Source organism: Palaemon carinicauda, chromosome 22, assembly GCF_036898095.1.
Source record: "Palaemon carinicauda isolate YSFRI2023 chromosome 22, ASM3689809v2, whole genome shotgun sequence".
Taxonomy (NCBI): Eukaryota; Metazoa; Arthropoda; class Malacostraca; order Decapoda; family Palaemonidae; genus Palaemon; species Palaemon carinicauda.
Genome location: NC_090746.1, coordinates 115811210 through 115833797, shown reverse-complemented (window position 1 = coordinate 115833797; position 22588 = coordinate 115811210). Strand labels below are relative to the sequence as shown.

Sequence of the window (22588 nt, the reverse complement as noted above, 5' to 3'; positions counted from 1 at the left end):
CCAGATACAGTATTTAAATATAATTTTGAAGATCTGTTGTTATCCAGAAAACTAAATATAGGAGTTATGATTATTTCTTATATTATCCTACACTCAAATCAATTGAGTTTGATTAAAATATTTACTCTTATGGAAATTCTTCCATAGGAAGTTGGACAGGTATAAAGAGACTAAAGGGAACAGATGAAAACTAAAGAGCTGACACAAGTACAGCTGGGGACATACTGTATTATGCCAATATAAAGAACCTGTGAGGCCCATTATAAGTAGTAATAGCATACAAGGGGTCTTAAATAAATGAGGCTATACAGTACTGTACTATATTGGCAAAAATGACAAAATACTGAAAAATAAAATTTTTCTTAATATTCGTACAAAATATTTAAAATGTGACATAACCAGGCTTTTAAAATAATGTTATCAATGGAAATATAATTTTCATTATGCTTCTCAAAATTTATGTAGGGAAACGTTAAGAAGTTAATTCGCTATAAATTACCATTAAGGCTCGCTTCACACAGGCGGATTAGAAACCAATGAGGCCCTAAACACGCTGCCCAATAGGAAATTTATTTACTAGCCGCGTGCACTGCTAACCTGGACAGTTCCATTGTAGTGGCTTATAGAAACTACAAGGCCGCTTGGGGAAAATCCTCTCATGTGAAGACATGCCTTCTAGCAAGAGGAAATATTTCCATAAGGAAAAATTCCGCTCATGTGCAGCGAGCCATCCCATTAATGTATTAGAGATGTAATGACTTCTCAGTGAGTTTTACATATCTTGTAAACTTCCTCCTTTGATTTCTATCTGTGATTCTTCAGCTATAGTATATCCTTTTTTCAAGATTTACTGGGTCTTCATAATGGTTTTAGTCCTACTACTTCTGTAGCTATTTTTCTAGGAGACTATTGGTCCATATGTCATCCACACATCTCTCAGCATTTCCTTCTGTGTGTTACGTTCTTCCCTATTTACTCAAGATAAACTCTCTTCTAAGGACAAATATATACAAGAATAATGATTTTTGGTTTGGGTATACTAAGGTCAGTCCAGAATGTGATAGGATATCAAGTACAATCCCAAACATCCATTAACTAAGCCAGCCAAACAATCAAGCATGACCCTTAGAGCAATATGAGTATTTATCACCAAGCGAGACAAAGATCAAACACCGTAGTCGACTTTCAGAAACTGATATTGGCAGGTAAAAAGTAGGGTGACAAAGCAAGAAACAAACACCATCTAAACAACGTCATTAAGACAAATTCATCACAGGTATCCTGGAAGAATTAGCAACAATTTGAAAAATAGGGAGTAGAAACTAAGTAACGAATATCTGGAAGTGTAAGTGAGAACTATTATGCTCCTTAAAAATGTGCAAAGGAATACATTGGGATATTAAAAAAAAGCAACAGCCATAACAAACTTAGTGACCTTCTAACCAAATGTTACACTACAGAGATTTGAGTCACACAAAAAAAGAATTTATCAAAATATATCAAATGCTGTATATTTCATTACAAAAGAACATAATGTATGGGAATATCTCATCAATATTTCATGTGTATCACTAAGTACTGTAGCTGGGATATTTATGTATCTTTATACTTGTGCAAATAATTAATTACAATGTATTTTTTATCATACAGTACTCAATGATGAATGGTGAGCAAAAGTACGTCAGTAAAATCAGAATATAAAAACAGGAAAGCATTGTGTGTGTATATCTCTCTGCAAACTCCATAGATACTTTATCTTAAAATCTATCTGCTTTCAATTTTCCAAATCCTCAACAAAATAGCAACAGCACTCTATATGAACTAGCGAAAGAAATAAAAAAGAAAAAATCCTCTTTTGCAAGGTCATTAAACTTGAAAATATTGGATTATACATCTCTTGTGGTCTGCAGGCTGGATACAGGTACAGACTCCAGTGTGCTGCACAACATTCTTGGCTCTTTGCTATACTTTGCTCTGCTACTGCATAGCTATGGATTGGGTTTATGAATTTTGGCTATATAACTGGGACCTGTGAGGCCATTCAGTGACCAAGCATTACCCTAGAGTTAAAATATGAAGTAAAAGTTATAAGAGGTTGGACACAAAGGTGGAAGAAAAGAAGCAAAAATGGAGGTAAAGTACAAATATCATACATATACCAAGGCAATTCCCCCAATTTTGAGGGGTAGCCAACATCAAACAAATGAAACAAAAAAGGGGACCTCTCCTCTCTACGTTCCTCCCAGCCTGACGAGGGACTCAACCAAGTTCGGCTGGTACTGCTAGGTAAGTAGAAGGATATAATGCCATTATCCTCTACAGTGTCAGCATTCTGTCTTACATCTTTTTCGGTTCCCTTTCGTCTCTTCCCACTAATTCAAAATTCACGAACCTCATTTACAAGAAAAATAAGTGGGCCAGACCTATGAATCTATACCTAAGACTTGGTACTTGATTAAGCGACTTAATAATATTACTAATGAGGAAACACAGAAGCATGAAATTATACCACCTGGTAAACAATAGCAAGAAGGAATAGTTTTGAAATATATGGAAGAAAACAGTCATAAAAAATACACAATGTGGAATGCTTAATGTCACTAGAAAGTTGTAACTAGAGGTAGTGTATTATGTGCCACATAGCAGCCTTAGAAAACTGATTCTCTTGAAAATATGGTATGAAATCACTAAAGTAGTAAAGTACAAAAAGGGGCAATATATCTAACATATGGTAAAGAGAAACAGATTCTAAAGAAAGTGAGAAAGTGATTACAAGTCACAGATTGTGAAATACATATGATTTAATTTCATTAGGAAAGAAAATCATAGGATGAAGTCCCTATATGTGATATTAAAAATGACAAAGTAAATCTTTAAACAACTTTGTAAAGATTATAAAGTTACACCAAAACTAAATCTCTAACTTTCCATGCATTTTACCAGAGAAGTCTTAATGAATGTGAAATTTTGTATTAATAAATTAACCCTTTTACCCCCAGGCTACTTGGAACTTTCCAACCCTTAACCCCCAGGCGTTTTTTTTTTTCAAGCACATTTTGCAATATATATTTTTTAAATTGCTCTAACAGCCTTAATTTTGGTCATAGAGAGGTCAGGTTGGTCTCATTCTTTTGGAAAATGCCTGAAGTTTCTCATAAAGTTATCAAAAATATGCAAAAAAAATGTAAATAGCAGATTTTTGCAAGGATGTACCAGTACGTCCATGGGGGTAAAGAGATGAGTTTTGTGAAACGTACCAGTACGTCCATTGGGGGTAAAAGGGTTAAGAGCAATACAACACACTTGAAATAATTCGGAAATACCACACAAAGCTTACAAGAAAGCCAGTAAAGTAGGTATTGTAGTACTGTTCAGGATTAAGACTAAAATTATGACAAGATTAGACTCAGATTGTCCCTAAAATACGGATGAGTAAGCGAAACAACCAACAAAATATGCTGTGGACTTCGATAAGCCAAGTAGTACTGGATCTTTAGGCTTCAAAAGAAAAGAAATATAGGGGAAGAATAGGATTACAGAGAAGAATCAATACAAATCACACACCTGGAATTGCACAGAGAAGAATTATTATAGTAATGAGACTTGAACAATGGAAGTTGCATTTGTGAAGTCTTATTGGGGGGGGGATCAAACATTCCACTTAGTTATGTGGGATCTACAGCAACTTGAAGTAAAATACTTAAAACAGACTTAAATGATAACAGATTAAAAGGCTTGGAATGAGTTATGTACTTTTTCCTTGTCTGAACAGGCATGAATGGCAAATGTTCAAAGTAATTTGCAAATTTGTAAAAGGTAAATAAAACATTTAACACAGTGCTACCAATAGATGGTTATGAAGCTTGAAATAATCTATTATATCTAAATGGGATCATCAAGTGAGGAATCTCAGTTTTGTACATCCTGATTGAATAATGGATCAGAAGAGGAAAATTACTTAAGACAACACAAAATATTTTTAGTGCTCATGTTATTTCTCCCAGCAAAGTCTTGATCAATTACAGTAAATTAGAATGCTGATATCACTAACAAAATTGAATAAACACAAAGCTTACAAATATCTTGTTTTGAGAGTGGTGCGCAAGTCAAAGATCCAGAATTTTAAAAATGTAAACTTTAAAATTTTGATGCATATTTTAAAAAATTTATTGAATTTTTTATGTCTATTTAAATATTAACAAGAACCCTAGGATCACAACTATGGGTAATATGAATTACACAATGAAATTATGTATCATTTAGTTAAATAATGATCACACCTCAATTTAATTTACCAACAGAATAAATAAGATTTCCCAAAAAAATTAAGACACTAATATGATGGGTGAATGTTTGGGTCCTATTCAGAAAAAATTACTTTTTTTTTTCTTAACCCTTTTACCCCCAAAAGGACGTACTGGTACGTTTCACAAAACTCATCCCTTTACCCCCATGGACGTATCGGTACGTCCTTGCAAAAAACTACTATTTAAAATTAATTTGCATATTTTTGATAATTTTTTGAGAAACTTCAGGCATTTTCCAAGAGAATGAGACCAATCTGACCTCTCTATGACGAAAATTAAGGCTGTTAAAGCAATTTAAAAAAAATATACTGCAAAATGTGCTTGAAAAAAAATAACCCCTGGGGGATAAGGGTTGGAAATTTCCAAATAGCCTAGGGGTAAAAGGGTTAAATGGCCTAAAAATTTGTGGGTGTCGTTTACAATGGAAGTTTTGAAATGAACTGGCATCAATATTGTCCACTGCTAACTGATCACTCATTTATTTCTTAGGTCACTTAGTTTATCGCACAATGATTGTTAAGGAGGTTACCTCGTTTAACCAAGAGCATTCTACAGCAATGCACATAATACTACTGTACTATGTGATTTTCCAAACAAGGGTCATCTTAAACAAAGTGTCTTCATATTCTGGTAATATAGTGTGAGAGTGGCAATTCTTACTATTTTAGTGGATATAACTCTGAAATCTATAATAACATCCCCAACAAAGTTACATGATTCATGGTAACTACATATGAGTCTTTCAGTCGAGAAACATGCCAAGCGCCATTTTTAAAAAGTCAGAAATCGCGATTGAAAATTGCCAATTTTCAATCGCGAATTACTCGGTAAATATAATAGCTAGGAGTTTCATATTTGTTATGAATATAAAATTTGCTACTATTTATAACAAATATGAAACTCATAGCTATTATATTTACAGAGTAATTCGCGATTGAAAATTGACAATTTTCAATCGTGATTTCTGACACTTTTTAAAAATGGCGCTTGGCATGTTTCTCGACTGAAAGACTCATATAGAACAAATATGTAAAACAAGTTTTCAAACATTCACAAATGAAAAAAGTAATATTAGGACAAGTTCCTTTCACAACACTTTTAAGAATCGGATAAAAATTAGGAAGAACTTCATAAATTTAAATAACGTCTATGATCCCGGATACAAACATTTTCCTTATTTAACTCTTTGAGCCCAAATCTCTCACTAAATAATTTGGCCCTCAAGCCCCAGGCCTTTTTTTTTTTTGGACATTTTAATTAATTAATTTTAGCATATAAACTAAACAAAATAGGGCTTTAAATTTTAATTTAACTGATTAACCCTTTCACCCCCAAAGGACGTACCGGTACGTTCTTGCAAAACACTGTTAATTACATGTTTTTACATATTTTTGATAATTTTTTTGAGAAACTTCAGGCATTTTCCAAAAGAATGAGACCAACCTGACCTCTCTAGGACAAAAATTAAGCCTGTTAGAGCAATCTAAAAAAAATATATAGCAAAATGTGCTCGAAATTTAACCTTACAGTGGGGGTAAAAGGGGGTAAAAGGGATAAATGTCCTTTCCATTGATATATAAGGTTACATAGTTTGTAAAATTTTCATGTACAGTATGTGAATAATAAGAGAAAAAAAACCTAGTAATTACTGGATGCAAATTAGTCTTATGGCACCGAAGGGAAAAGTTTACACCCAACGTAAATTTCTTCCAATAACCCTCAAAAGGTCAAGTTATACACCAAAAATAGCATAAAACTAGCCAAATATTGTCATAAACTAAGAACAGCCATGACTTCTTGTCTGGTTAGTAACCATAAATAGATACCATCACCTTATCACTGACATTACTAATTTATTCAGTGGGCTGCAGGTATGGAAACTAATAAAAGGATTTCAAGAAGGCACTGAGTGAAATATAAGGTTTGTCTTAGGGAACATAAAAAATTAATCTAGTGTTCTTATGTATTCATGTGTTGCACAAATCTCTTTTTCTATTAATGGGAAGCTGCAATTGAGGTGTAAGGTAATATTAAGGTCTGAAGTACTGTATTCTTATTGATTAGTATCAATGTAATTGATAATATGAGCTGGAAACCTCGATGTTCTCTGAATGCTCCTTACTGTCCATGGGCAAAGAAATCTGTAATACTTGTATGAAACAGCTGGTGCTATGAGGACTGAAAGCTGTACATTGCACAAAGAGTAATTCAAAGTGCTAGAAGTGAGAGAGGTGCATGCTAGCTCTATTTCTTCATTAATTGTATTTTCACCAAACTAAAAATAAAATCAGTGAAAGCTTTGCAAGTAGGTGAAGTGAAATTGATTGGAAATTCTAGATCATGGCAAGGGAAATCTAACACACGAGAAACAAAGATAACATCCTGAACAAAAGGGAGCTTACTGGTAACTTAGCAAGAGCATAATTCTTTAATGATGACAAATACCCAATTCTTGACATGGCATCTTTAAATTTCATGTACCATATTTACTCATGACAATGGTCAAGCAATATTGTAAAAAAATTACACCAATATTCTTTATTGACTTCTCTTAAAATTAGAAAGCAAAAATTTCCATGAACAAATTAATACTTTGCCAAAAAAAAAAAGAAAAAAAAAAAAAAAAAAACCGATCATGTCCATTTTATTGTTGAACTCAAAGAATGAATTCCAATTAATATTATAGCAACATTCTCCAAAAATAAAGAATAAGTATTACTGATAGGGTAAAAATTCTAAATTTCTAATCTTGAATTCCAACTTCTTTAAATTATCTAAATATTCAAGCAATTTAATCGTGTATACATGTCAAGGATTAGTTAATGTAAAAATATATTCGTGAATTAGCACTACAATGAAGAAAAGTTGATGCTTGAATCGTACATCGGACAAAATATTGATCTCAAAAAATTACCGAGATGCACAACTTTTTAGTTTATCATTGTATTCAGTAAGAGCAAAATGCAATGAACATGGTTAGTAAAATAGGTGATATACTTAAATAATTTTAAAGCTGACATATCATCATGACCATAAATAAAGAAAATATAAAACAAGCCTCTCTTTTTTTCCAAATGAAATTCTTAATATGCTAAAGATATATCATTGCAATAATAAATACGCAATATTAATACAGTACAGTACTATAAAAATAATTTAAATTAAGAGATAAGAAGTATCACCAAGCCAGAACTTATAGGCCTATATTGTTAGTAGTTCAGGCAGTTTAACAATTGTGACATGGTGAGCAGGGGATGGCTGCAAATCAGGGTTACTTCAAATTTCAAATGCATAAAGAATAATGAATCCACTCTTCAGCTAATCAATATTCTTGAATGGCATTGCATCGTTTTAACCAAGACAGCACAAATAAAAAATGAGGCTCACATATTGGCAGGATACCTATCTGTAGCTGCACAAAAATTTGAATGTTCAAAATTAATTATCTATTTCAAAGATACTTTCCCTTGGACATACCTCCTCAGCATCTTTTCAATCAAAGTAATAATTCTAAAGTAATATAAGAGTTGGTGTACTGGTAAGTGGTGTTCAGGCAGCATGAACTACATAGCTCTTGTATACTATGGTTGCTATAATAAAATTTAATTTCATAGCACATGTCTAGATGATTACTGGACAAGACTGATTCGCATAAAATCCCTTACAAAGTCTTAAATATTTTCATATTTCTCACAAGGCAAATGAACAAACCTACATACCTGTGCTAAGATGTTTTATATTTTTTCAGTGACCTTCAAATACCAACAACATTGTTTAACCACTGGCCATGTTTTTCTCCGAGAATTTTTTGGTATGAATTTGTAAGGAGACATCTGTTGATTAGTTCTCGTTCACCAAGAAGAACAGCACTCCATTCACTATTCACGGTTTCAACGCAAGATCTTTTCAAGGCTGGAGGAGGAGGAGAGCAAGTTCTTTGGGGCGAAGAACAAAGAAGATCACGTATTCGTGTCAATAAAAAACGACGATGGCAAAAGAGGGCTTCGTGATCTCTGTATTCCTCAATAAGATCTCTATTAAAATCTAGTTCTCTGATATAAAGCTTCTTAACTGAATCTACATAAGGAATGATCTCCTGGATATTATCAACTTTCTTTTCCTCAACTACAGACACAATAGAGTCTAGAAGGTACTGAAGAAAATGAAGTCCACTATGTTCACTCACATGAACACTAACCCAACTATGAGTTGCATCATACTCGAGTCTACACACATCTTTAAGAGTAGCATATCTACAGAACTGCTCAATGACCCACAATCGATGGTTCCAAGAGTGGTAATTGTTTTGATGTTTGTTCGCAGTAGCCGTACATAAATCTAATTCAGCAAAGAGAAACTGCTTAATACTACTTGAATCAACCATGTCCATAACACCGTTCTGATTATTTTCATTCAAACCATTTCCTCTGTTTGCTGGTATGTAGACTGTTCTAGCAATGATATTAGAAAACATCCACTTACGATGCTGGAACACTTCCATACACTTTGGCTTTCTAGACAGAATAAGTCTGGTGAGATGCAAATCAGATTCTGCTGTAAGCCGGCCTTCACGAAGCAGCATTTTCCGTACATTCCAAAAGGTTGCTACCTCTGGCGCAATAAGTAGGCAAAACTGGGTCCATCGCAACAGCAAGACCGGATCTAGTAAAAATAAGTTCCTTTCAAAATTAAACAGAAGATTTGTGATTTATATGAATTAAAAACAAAGTAATTTCCACAACACTATACTAAACAATCAAAATATCAAGAGAAATTGGAGGTGTAATAATATAAAAGGGAAAATACTACAGTATACAAAAAATTAGTCCAATAAAACATTTCCGACAATTCTGCAATGAAGAAAATAACTTGGTAATTTTTATGGGATTTTTACAGGTCATCCGATACTTGGAAATTAGGCAGATATTTGATGAGTGAGAGGATCCAGATGACACTAAAGACTGGTGTGTCTGGGATATTTCAAGACCAAAAAAGGGATTTTGACGTAGGAAAAATCTATTTCTGGGCGAAGGACCTGTGCCGCCCAGTGAATAAGCTCCATTTAGCACTTATTCTTAGGTAATTTACTGCTAAATATACCAGAGAAAAAATGTAAAGGAGTGCTAGGTTAACTAGCTCGCTCACCTATTGGTGTCGGTATAAAATTGGGCGTATAATCCAGAGGTCCCGCACTATTTAGATTCATCCACAACAGAAACCCCAATAGAGGAGAGCCGTTCAACCTCACTCGGTACTACTAACAATGCATCCGCTCAGAACCCAACTCCTTAGCACCCAAAGTTTGGGGACTCCAAGGGAGAGGAGCTGGGAGGGTTCACTGGGCGGCACAGGTCCTTCGCCCAGAAATAGATTTTTCCTACGTCAAAATCCCTTTTCTGTGCTCGAACCTGTGCCGCCCAGTGAATCTATACAAGAGAAAATGTCACCAAACTTGCAAAATAAAGGAAAAAACATAAGCGTAAGGGAAATACAGGATGCTTTTAATCAGAGATGAGTACCAAAAAACAATTATAAGGGTATCTTAAATATGAACATAAATCCAATAAGGTAGGTATAATAATGCCGTGAGTGATAATATATACAGATACTCAGGAGCATAAAATTTACAAATATAATAACAGTATTCAGGTGCGAGACCAACGAATACAATAGGGTATAAATGAGGCAGGTAAGAGGGAGAGATAAAGAGTCAAGGCATTAACCTGTGAGTTACTTGGGAGTAACTACGCTCCCTGCGGCTACTGTAGAAAATTTTAGGGCTTCCAAATGTTTAAGATAGTGTTTCTTGAACACTGACGGTGATTTCCACCCTGTATACCTGGAAAGGTCTGTAAAATTCATGTGGTGAAAGAAGTTCACCGAGGTAGCAACCGCCCTGATATCATGTGCAAGAGGAAAAGAGTCAGGGTTAGCTTGTTTAATAAAATACAAGATTTGTTGCCTGATCCCTTTAATAGTAATGGTACCGCCTTGTTCTCTAACGAATAGAGGCCCCGAGGAGTTAGAGGAGGTCCGGGATAAATAAGACCTAAGAGTAGTAACAGGGCACAGAGACGGATCTTGCGTGAGGGGAACAATTTTCCAGGAAGACCATCTGTTTTGAGGGTCTTCGTTCTTAGCCAAAAAGAATTTGTTAGGAGAAAGAAGGACCTCTCCCGAAGGCAGGAAGTCAATATGACCCGGGTCTCTCGACAAGGCTGCCAATTCAGAAATTCTTGCCCCGGAAGCCAAGCTCACCAGGAAAAGTGTTTTCCTGAGAAGGGGAATGTAATCACAAGAACTGTTAATGGTATCAGAAGCCAATCTGAGTACGTCATTAAGGAACCAGGTCACCGGAGTAGGACGAGTAACCGGTTTCAGTCTGGCACAAGCTTCCGGAATTGAAGCTAACAAAGAGTCGGTTAAGTCTATGTTAAAACCCACTAGGAAGATCTTTTTCAGAGCCGATTTAATAGTGGTGATAGTATTGGCTGCCAGACCTGATTCTAATAAAGATCTAAAGAAAGTGACTGTAAGGTTCAAGTTCATACAGTTCACGTCTGAGTCTATTAAAAATTTTGCCAACTTTTTAACTGCAGAGTCATACTGGCGGATGGTGGAATCCCGTTTATCCGATTCTAGGAACAAGGTGTTTTGAGGATCAATATTGGCACCATGCATAGCCGCAAACTTCATAAAGTCCATAAAGTTAGGGCGCTCTGAATGTTTGAGAAAGCGTACCCAACGCGTGTTTGTACTATCTGAGACAGAACCGGATTGGGTATCGGGTGAGAGTATAGTCTCAACTCTCGCAGGAGAGGATACCAGTTGCTCTTGGGCCAGTTGGGTGCGACCAAGGCTACTTGTCCCTTGAAGGATCTCAGCTTGTCTAGAACTTCCAGCAAAAGATTCACCGGGGGAAAGAGATAAATCTTTTCCCAGGTGTCCCAATTCTGTGATATGGCGTCTGTGGCGTAAGCCTGAGGGTCTAGATTGGGAGCCACATATACTCTCAATTTGTGGTTGGATTCCGTGGCGAAGAGGTCCACTTGGAGACCGGGAACCTGAGAGAGAATCCACCGAAATGACTTTAGATCGAGTGACCATTCCGATTCTAGAGGGGAGGTCTGGGACAGGGCGTCTGCCACTACATTCCGGACTCCCGCCAGGTGGACAGCTGAAAGATGCCAACGGTTCAAGGCTGCTAGGGAGAATATGGCTACTAGAACATGGTTCAGAGGCCCTGACTTTGACCCGCCTCTGTTGAGGCAGCGGACCACCACTTCGCTGTCGAGGACCAGACGAAGGTGTTGTTTCTTGGGAAGAGCAAGACGTTTCAGGGTTAGAAGAACTGCCATGGCCTCTAGCACCTTGATGTGAAATTGGCGGAACAAGGGAGTCCAAAGACCTTGAACTTTCTTGAGCTGAGAATAACCGCCCCAACCTGACAAGGATGCGTCCGTGTGAATGATTAATTTCGGAGGCGGAAATCGAAGGGGAACTGACTTTGACAGACTGTTTGCTCTTGTCCAAGGAAGAAGTCTTTCCCGTAGAATGGGAGGAAGGCGGACTTTCCTGTCCCGGAGCTTCCGGTTCGCCCTCGAACGCCAGACACGATTGATATCTTTCAATTTTGCCTTCAGAAGAAGATCCGTAACTGAGGCAAACTGAAGGGACCCCAGAATCCTCTCTTGGAGTCGTCTGGAACTTACTTTGTCTTTGAGAAAACGTTTGGTGTTCCTTGCAATCTCTAACCTCTTGGGTCTGGGAAGACACAGAGTATGAGATATAAGATCCCATTGCAGGCCAAGCCATTGGAACTTCGATTTTGGAAGAAGACGGGACTTCTTGAAGTTGATCTGGAAGCCTAGAGATTGAAGATAATGGATGACTTTGTGAGTGGCTTTTAGGCAATTTTGGGAGGTGTCTGACCAAATGAGCCAGTCGTCCAGATAGGCTACTACTTGAATCCCTTGATTCCTGAGTTCCTGAACAGCGACTTCTGCTAACTTTGTGAAGATCCTTGGGGCGATGTTGAGCCCGAAAGGCCTCACCTTGAAGGAGTAACGTTTGTCCCCTAAGCGAAAGCCTAGGTACGGACGGAAGTGTCTCGCTATCGGGACGTGATAATAGGCGTCTGTAAGATCGATAGAGGTGGTGACGGCCCCACGGGGAAGTAAGGTCCGCACCTGCGAGACGGTAAGCATTCGAAACTTGTCGCATTGAATGGACAAGTTGAGAAAGGATAGGTCTAGAATCACTCTTCTCTTGTCTGAATCCTTCTTCGGGACACTGAACAGCCGACCTTGAAACTTCAGGTGTTTCGTTTCTTGTACGGCGTTCTTTTGTAAAAGATCCTGGACAAATTCGACCAGGTCCGGAGTGGAATGTTGACGAAATTTGTTCGGAGGAGGAGGTCCTTGAATCCAACTCCACCCCAGTCCCTGGGAGATGATACTGAACGCCCAGGGACTGAACCTCCATTTGTTGCGGAAGGCATAGAGCCTCCGCCAAGACTTCCTCTACGAGGTCCTCAGGGAAGAGGTTTGAACCCCAACAGGAGGACCGGATCAGCTTATTAGGTTCATGCCTAATAGTCGCCTCTGCCAGGACATGTTTGCGACACTTGCGTTTAGCAGTAGCGAAGTCATACAGGTCGTAGTATAATGACTGCAACGTAGCCTTGTTGAGAGATTTAAAAATACTCTCAGTATCGTAAGTCAAGGCTATCGACTCCGTGGAAGTGGCCAGGTTCAGAGTACGGCCAACGCGTAGGCGAGAATCATACTACTGTTTAATGAGGGATTCCGGGAGACGGGGAAGCCGCTCACTAAACATTACCGAAGCACAGTCTGCTGCTAGCTTTCCAGAGGTAAATGTGGTATGGACGTTGTCCCAACACTCAATGCCTGAAGGAAGAAGGAGGGAGATTGGATCCACCTCTCGGATGGGAGGCAAGGGCTTCTCCTCCAGAGCATATTGGAAGGCAAGCTCTGCTACCTTATTGACACATGGAGTCACGGTGTTTTTGTCCATTAGGAACATTGTAAAAGAGCTCTTATAAGGCGTCAACATAGTGTTCGTGCAGCCGATGTCATTCAGGAATCTGGCCCACACAGATTGGGCCTGCTCTTTTGGGAAGATGACTGTCTCCTTGGGGACCTTGTCTAACCGAACCAAAGCTTCCTCGGTAAGCCTGGCATAACCATGAAATGGAAATGCCAGACCAGGAGGAAAGAATTCAAAGTCCTCTAGGGGACGAGTGCCAAGACCCTCCAAAGTTAACATTCCGTCTGAGAACGGGGAATGAAGAGCCATACGCCAAGGGTTGTTTTTGGCAAACTGCGGGAGCTTAGAGGCATCCGGGATGAGAGAGCTTTGGACCCGCTCCGGAGCACCTTGCTCTAATGCCCCAAGTCTCTGACCGATGTTAGAGAACATCGTGTCCATCTTAGACTGTATCTCTGATACCAACTTAGCCTGCATCTCCGACACGATGCGAAGCATGGCTGATTCGGAAAGGCCCGGGCTAGCAGCAGGTGTGGCGGAATGAACTCCCGGGTCGCGAGACTTAGAGGAGGAGCCAGAAGCCTTAGATGACAGGTTTGTATTCTGTTTAGAACCATGAGAAGCCTTATGAGGCTTATGAACTTTAGGTAAGGTTCTAGACTTATTCTTGGGGGGAACCGGGTGTGATCGTTGGGACGAATCACGGTCCCCAGAAAAACCATGGAAGGAAGAGCGATCAGAAGAAGAAGAAAGAGAGGGGCTGAGGATAGGAATCTCAGCGCCAGAAACACCTGCCTCACTTACCACCCTACCTGTATCTGGATCATCCAATAACATGGGTTCCACGTCAAGGTTCATGGAGGCAACATTGTCTTCTAGATCTCCGGGGGCGTCCGACGGATCCTGCTCTGGATCAATAAACCCCGCTATGGTGGCATCAATGTGGGCAATGATGGGAGCTGCAACATGCCTAACCACAGCGGCTGAAGACTTGGCGTTGGGGTAAATCAGGGAACAGTAGTCCTCGGAGAGGACGTACGGCCGCTTGGACTTCACGTTCCGGGCAAAACCACCAACCCACACTTTTAGTGTGGCCCGAGCCGCAGACTTTTGCTCCGGGGATGCCTGAAATAATAATGGGAATTATAAAAGGGCAGACTCCCAGTGGTCCTTCAAGACCATAGATATCTTACTAAATAGTGTATGTATGCCAAAAAAGGTAAGATAAATAGGAAGGCAACATAGCCAACGGGACTCACCGAGTCAGATCCAAGGGTGGTAACGAGGTCAAAACAGACCACACAGTTATCCGGGTGCCATACCACGACGTCCTCCAGCTGCACACCGCAGAGGGCGTGAGACCGACAGACGGTATGGCCGCAGGGCTGATGTAGAACAGCTGCACAGGCTGTCGTCTGACAATGCACCATCTATAAAAAGAATAGTATATGAGAAACTGTAATTCTCTTAAGTAGGGGCGGGTCCGGAGGACCCGGCCTAAACCTAAGTCTAGCTTAAGACTAAAGTAAATAGTATATGAGAAACTGTAATTCTCTTAAGTAGGGGCGGGTCCGGAGGACCCAGCCTAAACCTAAGTCTAGCTTAAGACTAAAGTAAATAGTATATGAGAAACTGTAATTCTCTTAAGTAGGGGCGGGTCCGGAGGACCCGGGCCTAACATAAGCCTAACACAAGATTAGGGCTTAACTTTAATATTCTTAAGTAGGGGCGGGTCCGGAGGACCCGGCCTAAACATAAGTCTAGCTTAAGACTAAAGTAAATAGTATATGAGAAACTGTAATTCTCTTAAGTAGGGGCGGGTCCGGAGGACCCGGCCTAAACATAAGTCTAGCTTAAGACTAAAGTAAATAGTATATGAGAAACTGTAATTCTCTTAAGTAGGGGCGGGTCCGGAGGACCCGGGCCTAACATAAGCCTAACACAAGATTAGGGCTTAACTGTAATATTCTTAAGTAGGGGCGGGTCCGGAGGACCCGGCCTAAACAAAAGTCTAGCTTAAGACTAAAGTATAGCCATCCATTCCGGTCGAGCCGGGAGTATAAAAAAGGATGCAACAACAAAAATTTAAGACACAGGGTGTCTGATTTCCCGGGGCGAGGCTAAGCCCCGGGCCGGGAAATAAAAGTATCCAAAACCAATTCGTATAGGAACTCCGGGGTAGTGATCTGTCATATAATCATCATAGGAACTGTTATAAATTAAATAGGGGGGCGGAACTGTAGATAAGAACTGCCAACGGAACCCAGAGGGTTTCATATAACATAAACCAGTGTGATAAGTGAATATAAAATAGGGTGCACCGGGATCCAACTCTGTTGACCGGTGGCCAACCAGACTAGACAGAGCCGAACCCGCCGGGACACCCGGAGGACAAAGTCCATAAACACTGAACTACCCCCTCTATAAGGAGGGAAGGCAACGGTCCCCTAGGGGAGAGGGGGAGAGAAGCCTAGCCACCCACCTAGCGAGAGGGGGAGCATGGGGGAGAATCACGTGATACGGAGCAGCTGGGCTACCAACTGACGATCCCCAACCAGACAGATCAAACGGAGTAATAGCACAATATTCATTATAATAGTAATAGCGTTGATAATATAAAATAAACAAATAAAAATTTTTGGGCAAGGCATGCAACATAATAATTAAATCACAAAAGACACACCTGATGGCTTAAATAACATTGCCGCCTAGCACGAAGGTCGGCAGCCATAACGATACGTAAATGATATCGGCCCAAAATTTGAACCACAAGGGTTCTAAACGCTAAATAATGAATATCCATAATAACAAATAAAATTTAATAATAAAAATAATACATATAGTAACACCGCGAGTGAAACTAAAAGCTCTCAAAACAGGAGTACCAACTGTAAATGGAATCAAGCAAGATCGGTATGAACGAAGAGAATACACTCCTATAATTCAAATATTAGACGATCTAGGTTGCTCAAAACACAGCAAAACACAGCTTGGTACTTAACTTAGACGGTGTCTCCAGGGAAACCGACGAAGAAGCCATAATCCAAAGAAAATAAGCGAAAAAACGAGAGCACAACAAAAAAGCGGGTTACACACAAGACGTGCTAAAAGGAGTTGGGTTCTGAGCGGATGCATTGTTAGTAGTACCGAGTGAGGTTGAACGGGTCTCCTCTATTGGGGTTTCTGTCGTGGATGAATCTAAATAGTGCGGGACCTCTGGATTATACGCCCAATTTTATACCGACACCAATAGGTGAGCGAGCTAGTTAACCTAGCACTCCTTTACATTTTTTCTCTGGTATATTTAGCAGTAAATTACCTAAGAATAAGTGCTAAATGGAGCTTATTCACTGGGCGGCACAGGTTCGAGCCCAGAAATGTAGGTAATATATAAGTCAAGGTTTAATGCAAAACAAATTAAATATACAGATGATGATGATAGCTAAAGTACTGGAATGTTTAGTAAACTGAAAAAGATTTCATAGAGACAACATATTCATATTATTCTACTGTATTAAATACAAAACACTATTGTAAATACTAACAATGCAGATAAGCAGTATTTTCATGAACCTCCCATGATGTTCATATTGCTTCTTCTCTAGAAGCTTGGTTTAATTGACCTTTACCAATAAATATTAAAGATTTTAAGAGTTTCCCATTTTCTTTACCTTCAATAACCACATGCCCTTAGTATAGGAAAGAACAATCTAGAGGTAAGTGGTAACTAATGCATCGAGTTCTTTGTTTCTTCAGTTCTTCAGTTGTGATCAGGCCTTCTCTACATTTTTGGATTATTACTGCCCATAGGATGTCTCCCCCTGGTTTTGTTAGCAATTACTATGTGGAGAGTGAATGGGAATTATTTCTGGAAGTTCATTATCCTCATTCCCTTTGTGTATTGCATTAGGGCAATACTGTGATTTAAATAACCATTGTGAAAAGTGCGTTTCCCTCCCGGTAACTCTCATGGGAAAGTATGTTTCAATGATTTCCAACCAAATTAACCCTTTTACCCCCAGGCTATTTGGAAATTTCCAACCCTTAACCCCTAGGAGGTTATTTTTTTCCCAGCACATTTTGCAGTATATTTTTTTAAAATTGCTCTAACAGCCTTAATTTTTGTCATAGAGAGGTCAGGTTGGTCTCCTTCTCTTGGAAAATGCCTGAATTTTCTTAAAATATTATCAAAAATATGAAAAAAAAAAAAATCTATAGCATTTTTTTGCAAGGACGTACCGATACGTCCATGGGGGTAAAGGGATGGCTTTTGTGAAATGTACCAGTACGTCCTTTGGGGGTAAAAGGGTTAACAGATTAAAGAGCTAGATAATACTTGCTGTTAGCTCAGGGGAAAAGCCAGGGAAGACTAAGCTAGTTGATTCTAGCAGGGATGACGATAATGTCACGCCTCCCCTTTAGACAATTCACATAATCAGCCATTATCAGTAGGCAGTTAATTCTAATAGCCAGGCCTTCTCCATCATGAGGCTCAATACTACACAGTATTCTAGAAGTTTTATTCCAGCTGTTACAAAGTTGTGGAATGATCTTCCTAATCGGGTAGTTGAATCAGTAAAACTTCAAAAGTTCAAAGTTGGAGCAAATGTTTTTACTTTGACCAGGTTTACATGAGTCTTTTTATTGTTTATATGTGATATCTGTTTTTGACGTTGTTAATAGTTTATATAGGACATACTGTATCTGTTTTGACGCTGTTACTTTTTTTAGAATGATATATTGTTAATTTATTCTCATCATTTATTTATTTCCTTATTTCCTTTCCTCACTGGGCTATTTATCCCTGTTGAAGCCCTTGGGCTTATAGCATCTTGCTTTTCCAACTAGGGTTGTAGCTTGGCTAGTAATAATAATAATAATAATAATAATAATAATTATAATAATGAGTTTCATAAGCTCTTGACTTGGATAGCTTCCTTTGTTGAAGTTCAGAGGTCCAGTATATTCAAGCTAACCTAACTTCCTAAGTTGAGCTTAGAGTTAATTAGTGTTTCTTTCAGTATGGTATTTTTCCTTAGTTTTTTATCAAGACTGCTCATTTCTTAGCTCCTAAATTGTCTGTTATTTTCCATATGTTAGCAAGAGGAGGTTCTTTTAGCACTTGTTGAAGAATTGGTAATGTTACTCCATTAATTAATGTGTTTGTGGTAGCTCTAGCCCATCTGATTACTGCTCAATTTCTATAATTCCCATATCATCTAAAGTTTTTGAACATCTTTTGGCAGATCATCTAAATAGGTATGTTGAAGGTGTTCATCTGTTCCTTTGTTTGCAATGTGGCTTTCAGAAAAGCCTTGGCGTATGTGATGCCCTTCCTACAACTTCCAATGCCGTAAGAGAATCCTCTGATTGTGGTCAGGAAGTTCGTATGATTGGCCTTTATTCTAGTGCCACCTTTGACTGTATTAATCATGATGTAGTGTTCTTGGCCCATTACTTTTCATACTATATACACAAGGTGTATTTTGGCCAAGAAAATAAGCTCAATACATAAGCAGATGAGGCTACTCTCTTTGCATCAATTCCATCTCCTAAATGTCGATAGACAAGCAACCAAGTTCATTGTTTAGATGATCAGTATAGGTTAGAGATGTGTTAGAAAATTGAGTGAGATACCTTTCCATGTGAAGAGAATCTTTTTCCCCACTACCACATTGGAGACATGGTTGGTTTTGTGACTTATGTACACTGTTCTAAAATAAATAAGAAAGAGATTTGTACATAGACATTATATATATATATATATATATATATATATATATATATATATATATATATATATATATACTGTATATATATATACAGTATATATATATATATATATATATATATATATATATATATATATATATACACACTGTATATATATACAGTATATATATATATATATATATATATATATATATATATATATATATATATATATACAGTATATATATATATATATATATATATATATATATATATATATATATATATATATATATATATACTGTATATATATATATATATATATATATATATATATATATATATATATATATAAAATGAGAGAAAGAGACAGAATCTTGAGGGATTGCACTGTCTCAAGGACTTATTACATCTGCGGAGACACCTTGTGATCTTGAATAGACTGGATTTATCTAGTTTTTATGATTTGGTCTGCTTTATTCTCAACTTCATCTTGAGAGAGAGAGAGAGAGAGAGAGAGAGAGAGAGAGACATGGCTACTGTAGTCAGAGTGTTTTCTACAAGTGTCGGCGTGTCTTATCAGCACTATGAAGATTACTATGGGCGTCGTCTTCTATGATTAAAGTCTTAGAGGACTCACGATGCAAGATAATAGTGGGAGGCTTACGTTGCAGAAAGGATCCTTTGTCTCCTACTCATGTTGGGAAGTGACGAAGTAGGAGAGAAATCTTAATTAGTCTCCTGTGACAAGAATAAGGGATTTTGACGAAGGAAAAATCTATTTCTGGGAAGAGACCTGTGACGCCCGGTGAAAGAAGTCCTTCTTTACACTTTTCTAATATAAATCTTCCAAATATACTAGAGAAAGATAAAAGCATGGAATGCAGAGGTTACTACCCTCGCGCGATCACCTTGTGAGTGTCGTGTATACAACAGGGGCATGTGAAAACCACTATTCACAGGCTGTATTCCATTTAGATAATCCCTTCATCAAAGGGGAGGGCCGTGACAGGCCCTAAAGAACACAGTTGGACTACCCCACCAACACCTACCACGCGCGCCCTCCAGGTCATCCTTCTGTTTTGGACTTGCCCGCTAAGTCGTAATTTGTTTTGCTCGGTGTTTTCGCAAGTGATTGTCGTTAATTCAACATGACTGACGCTGCTACTTCACCTTTACCAATGTTAAGTACCATAGTTTGTTTTGACAGTTTATAATATCTCTCCCTACTGTGCCTACATGGCGATTCCATTGAAAATCTCATCTAAGCAAGAGGGACAAAGGGGATTCGGATCTATGTCTGCCCGACTCAAGAGAATGCCACAAGGGTAGCTATCCCTGCCGTAGCAAGAACGCAAATTCCAAGGCTAACCCAAAGATAATGATTGTAATACCTGTCAATGGATGTTAAACATATTTTAGTCGACTGTCCTGTTTTTAATCTTCAGAGGAGGACACATTTATTCCAGGACAAACCTTTAAGAGATATAAAGGGGGAAAACTGTAATACCCTGAACTTTAGAAAATTTATACAAAGTATTGGGTTATATTACGAGCTATAATTGATTTTATTAATTAATTTATTTATTTTACCCTTTTAATCCCTATTTATTTCACATCTAGATTTTATTATATGAAAGTGTTGCGATTTGTATTAAAGGTTAAAATGATACTAAATGGTGTGAGTATACAGATATGATTGAATAATTTTCGTTATATAGCCCTGAATGGCCTTTGATGCCCCAGTGCTTGGCTTAATGCCTAAATCCTATATTCAATTCAATTCAATCCAAAGATAATGACTAATAACACAAAAGACCGTGAATAAAGAAAAAGATACATAAGTCACAAGCACTAAACACTAAAAGGGTAAGCGAGTTGAATGCGAAACTCTCGATCATATAGAGAAAGTTGAGGTACGTTTCCTAAACTTCATGACTAGGAGTGTCAAGAGGAAGCAACCAAGCACTATGAGCTGACTTCCTGGGCTGCGTGCGGTGGTTGCTTGGCTATGAAGTATGAGGCAATCAATTTTCTTTGATTGTCTGGTTGTAGAAAATGAGACTAGGAGTAACCCATATAAATGACTCGGAAGTCTGTATCCACGTAGGAATAAAAGCAGCTTTACTAAAATTCCCTTTTTTTTTTTACACATTAAAACTCATCCTTTCTCTGTCCCATCATTTCATAGATGCCATGCAATCCAGTAGCGGCAATGGTATTACAGTATTAGTGGCAGTGATAAGGGGAAAATTGTCATTTTTATTATTTCCAGCTTAATCCAGCATTATCTAATCATTATCACAGGTATATCTTTATTTATGGGATGTGTTACTTTCATTGTTTCACATACAGTACTGTTAAATGTGCTTTGAAGTGATCAACAAAAATCCTTTGAATTAGAAAATACTTTACAGGTAATATTCCAATAATTAGCCTAAAATCAAGCTAATAATTCTATCATCATGGTTCAGAATCATCTAACAAGAACAATAACCATTTCAACTCTTAAGGTAGTGTCCAGGGTGGTTGAAACTCCACTTTTTTCAACATTCCCCATATTTCAAACTGACTAAAGTTATTACTTGTGTGCAGGTCAACCACTTTGAACTCCTTTAAAACTGACCAGAAAAAATTGACCTCTTAAGCAGATGTGTGTAGTAAAACATTAAATATTGTTATAAAACTTATAAAATTGGTACATAGGGCCTTGATTGATAAAAGCTCCAACATTTAAAACAAGGTTGAACAATCAACCAAAATTAAAGGTACCTTCTCCCCATAAAATAAAATCTTTTAAAATATCAACATAGAACTTCTTGTGTAATCCATACAAAAATAAACCAAAGTCATAAAACCCTTTGCCGAGGCAGCACAGTAAAAATTTTCATAAAAGTACAATAATAATGAACTTGGTTATCTTACCTTCCCGTCTTTTGGTCTGTTTAGCATCCAAAATCTTTGTATAAGCATAGGCATAAACATGCTTCACACACCATGACTCGAGGCCTACTTTGTGTTCAATATTGATAATAGGTGATCTATTGACTTCGCCAAGAGAAAAAACCACATCAAATTCATCCCTGAAAACATAAAACGAGAAACATGATAAACTCTAAAAAAATTCATCATTAAAAAAATGATATTTTAATTATAAAATAAATTTTTGAATATACTTACCCGGTGAATATATAGCTGCAACTCTGTTGCTCGACAGACAAAAAACTGTACAAAAAAACTCGCTAGCGATCGCTATACAGGTTGCGGGTGTGCTCATCAGCGCCAACTGTCGGCCAGATACCAAACTCTATGTAAACAAAGACTCAATTTTCTCCTCATCCCACTGCGTCTCTATTGGGGAGGAAGGGAGGGCCGTTTAATTTATATTCACCGGGTAAGTATATTCAAAAATTTATTTTATAATCAAAATATCATTTTTAAATATTTAACTTAGCCGGTGAATATATAGCTGATTCACACCCAGGGTGGTGGGTAGAGACCAGTTAAATATGTTTACATCTTATGAGCTAAGAGTTTTTATTTCATTTTAGAAGTTATCA

At 37.9% G+C, this 22588-nt stretch overlaps 1 protein-coding gene across 1 annotated transcript in view; it reads right to left on the bottom strand.

The window, feature by feature from the left end:
- Nucleotides 1–6919: 6919 nt before the first annotated feature.
- Nucleotides 6920–22588, bottom strand: part of temp (protein prenyltransferase alpha subunit repeat-containing protein tempura) — a 48805-nt gene continuing 33136 nt past the window's right edge. The window contains exons 3-4 of the mRNA XM_068346704.1: nt 21954–22111; nt 6920–8969 (exon numbers count right to left, since the gene is read on the bottom strand). Coding sequence (XP_068202805.1) covers nt 8062–8969; nt 21954–22111 — 1066 coding nt within the window. The 3' untranslated portion in view covers nt 6920–8061. The remainder of the gene's footprint in view (nt 8970–21953; nt 22112–22588) is intronic.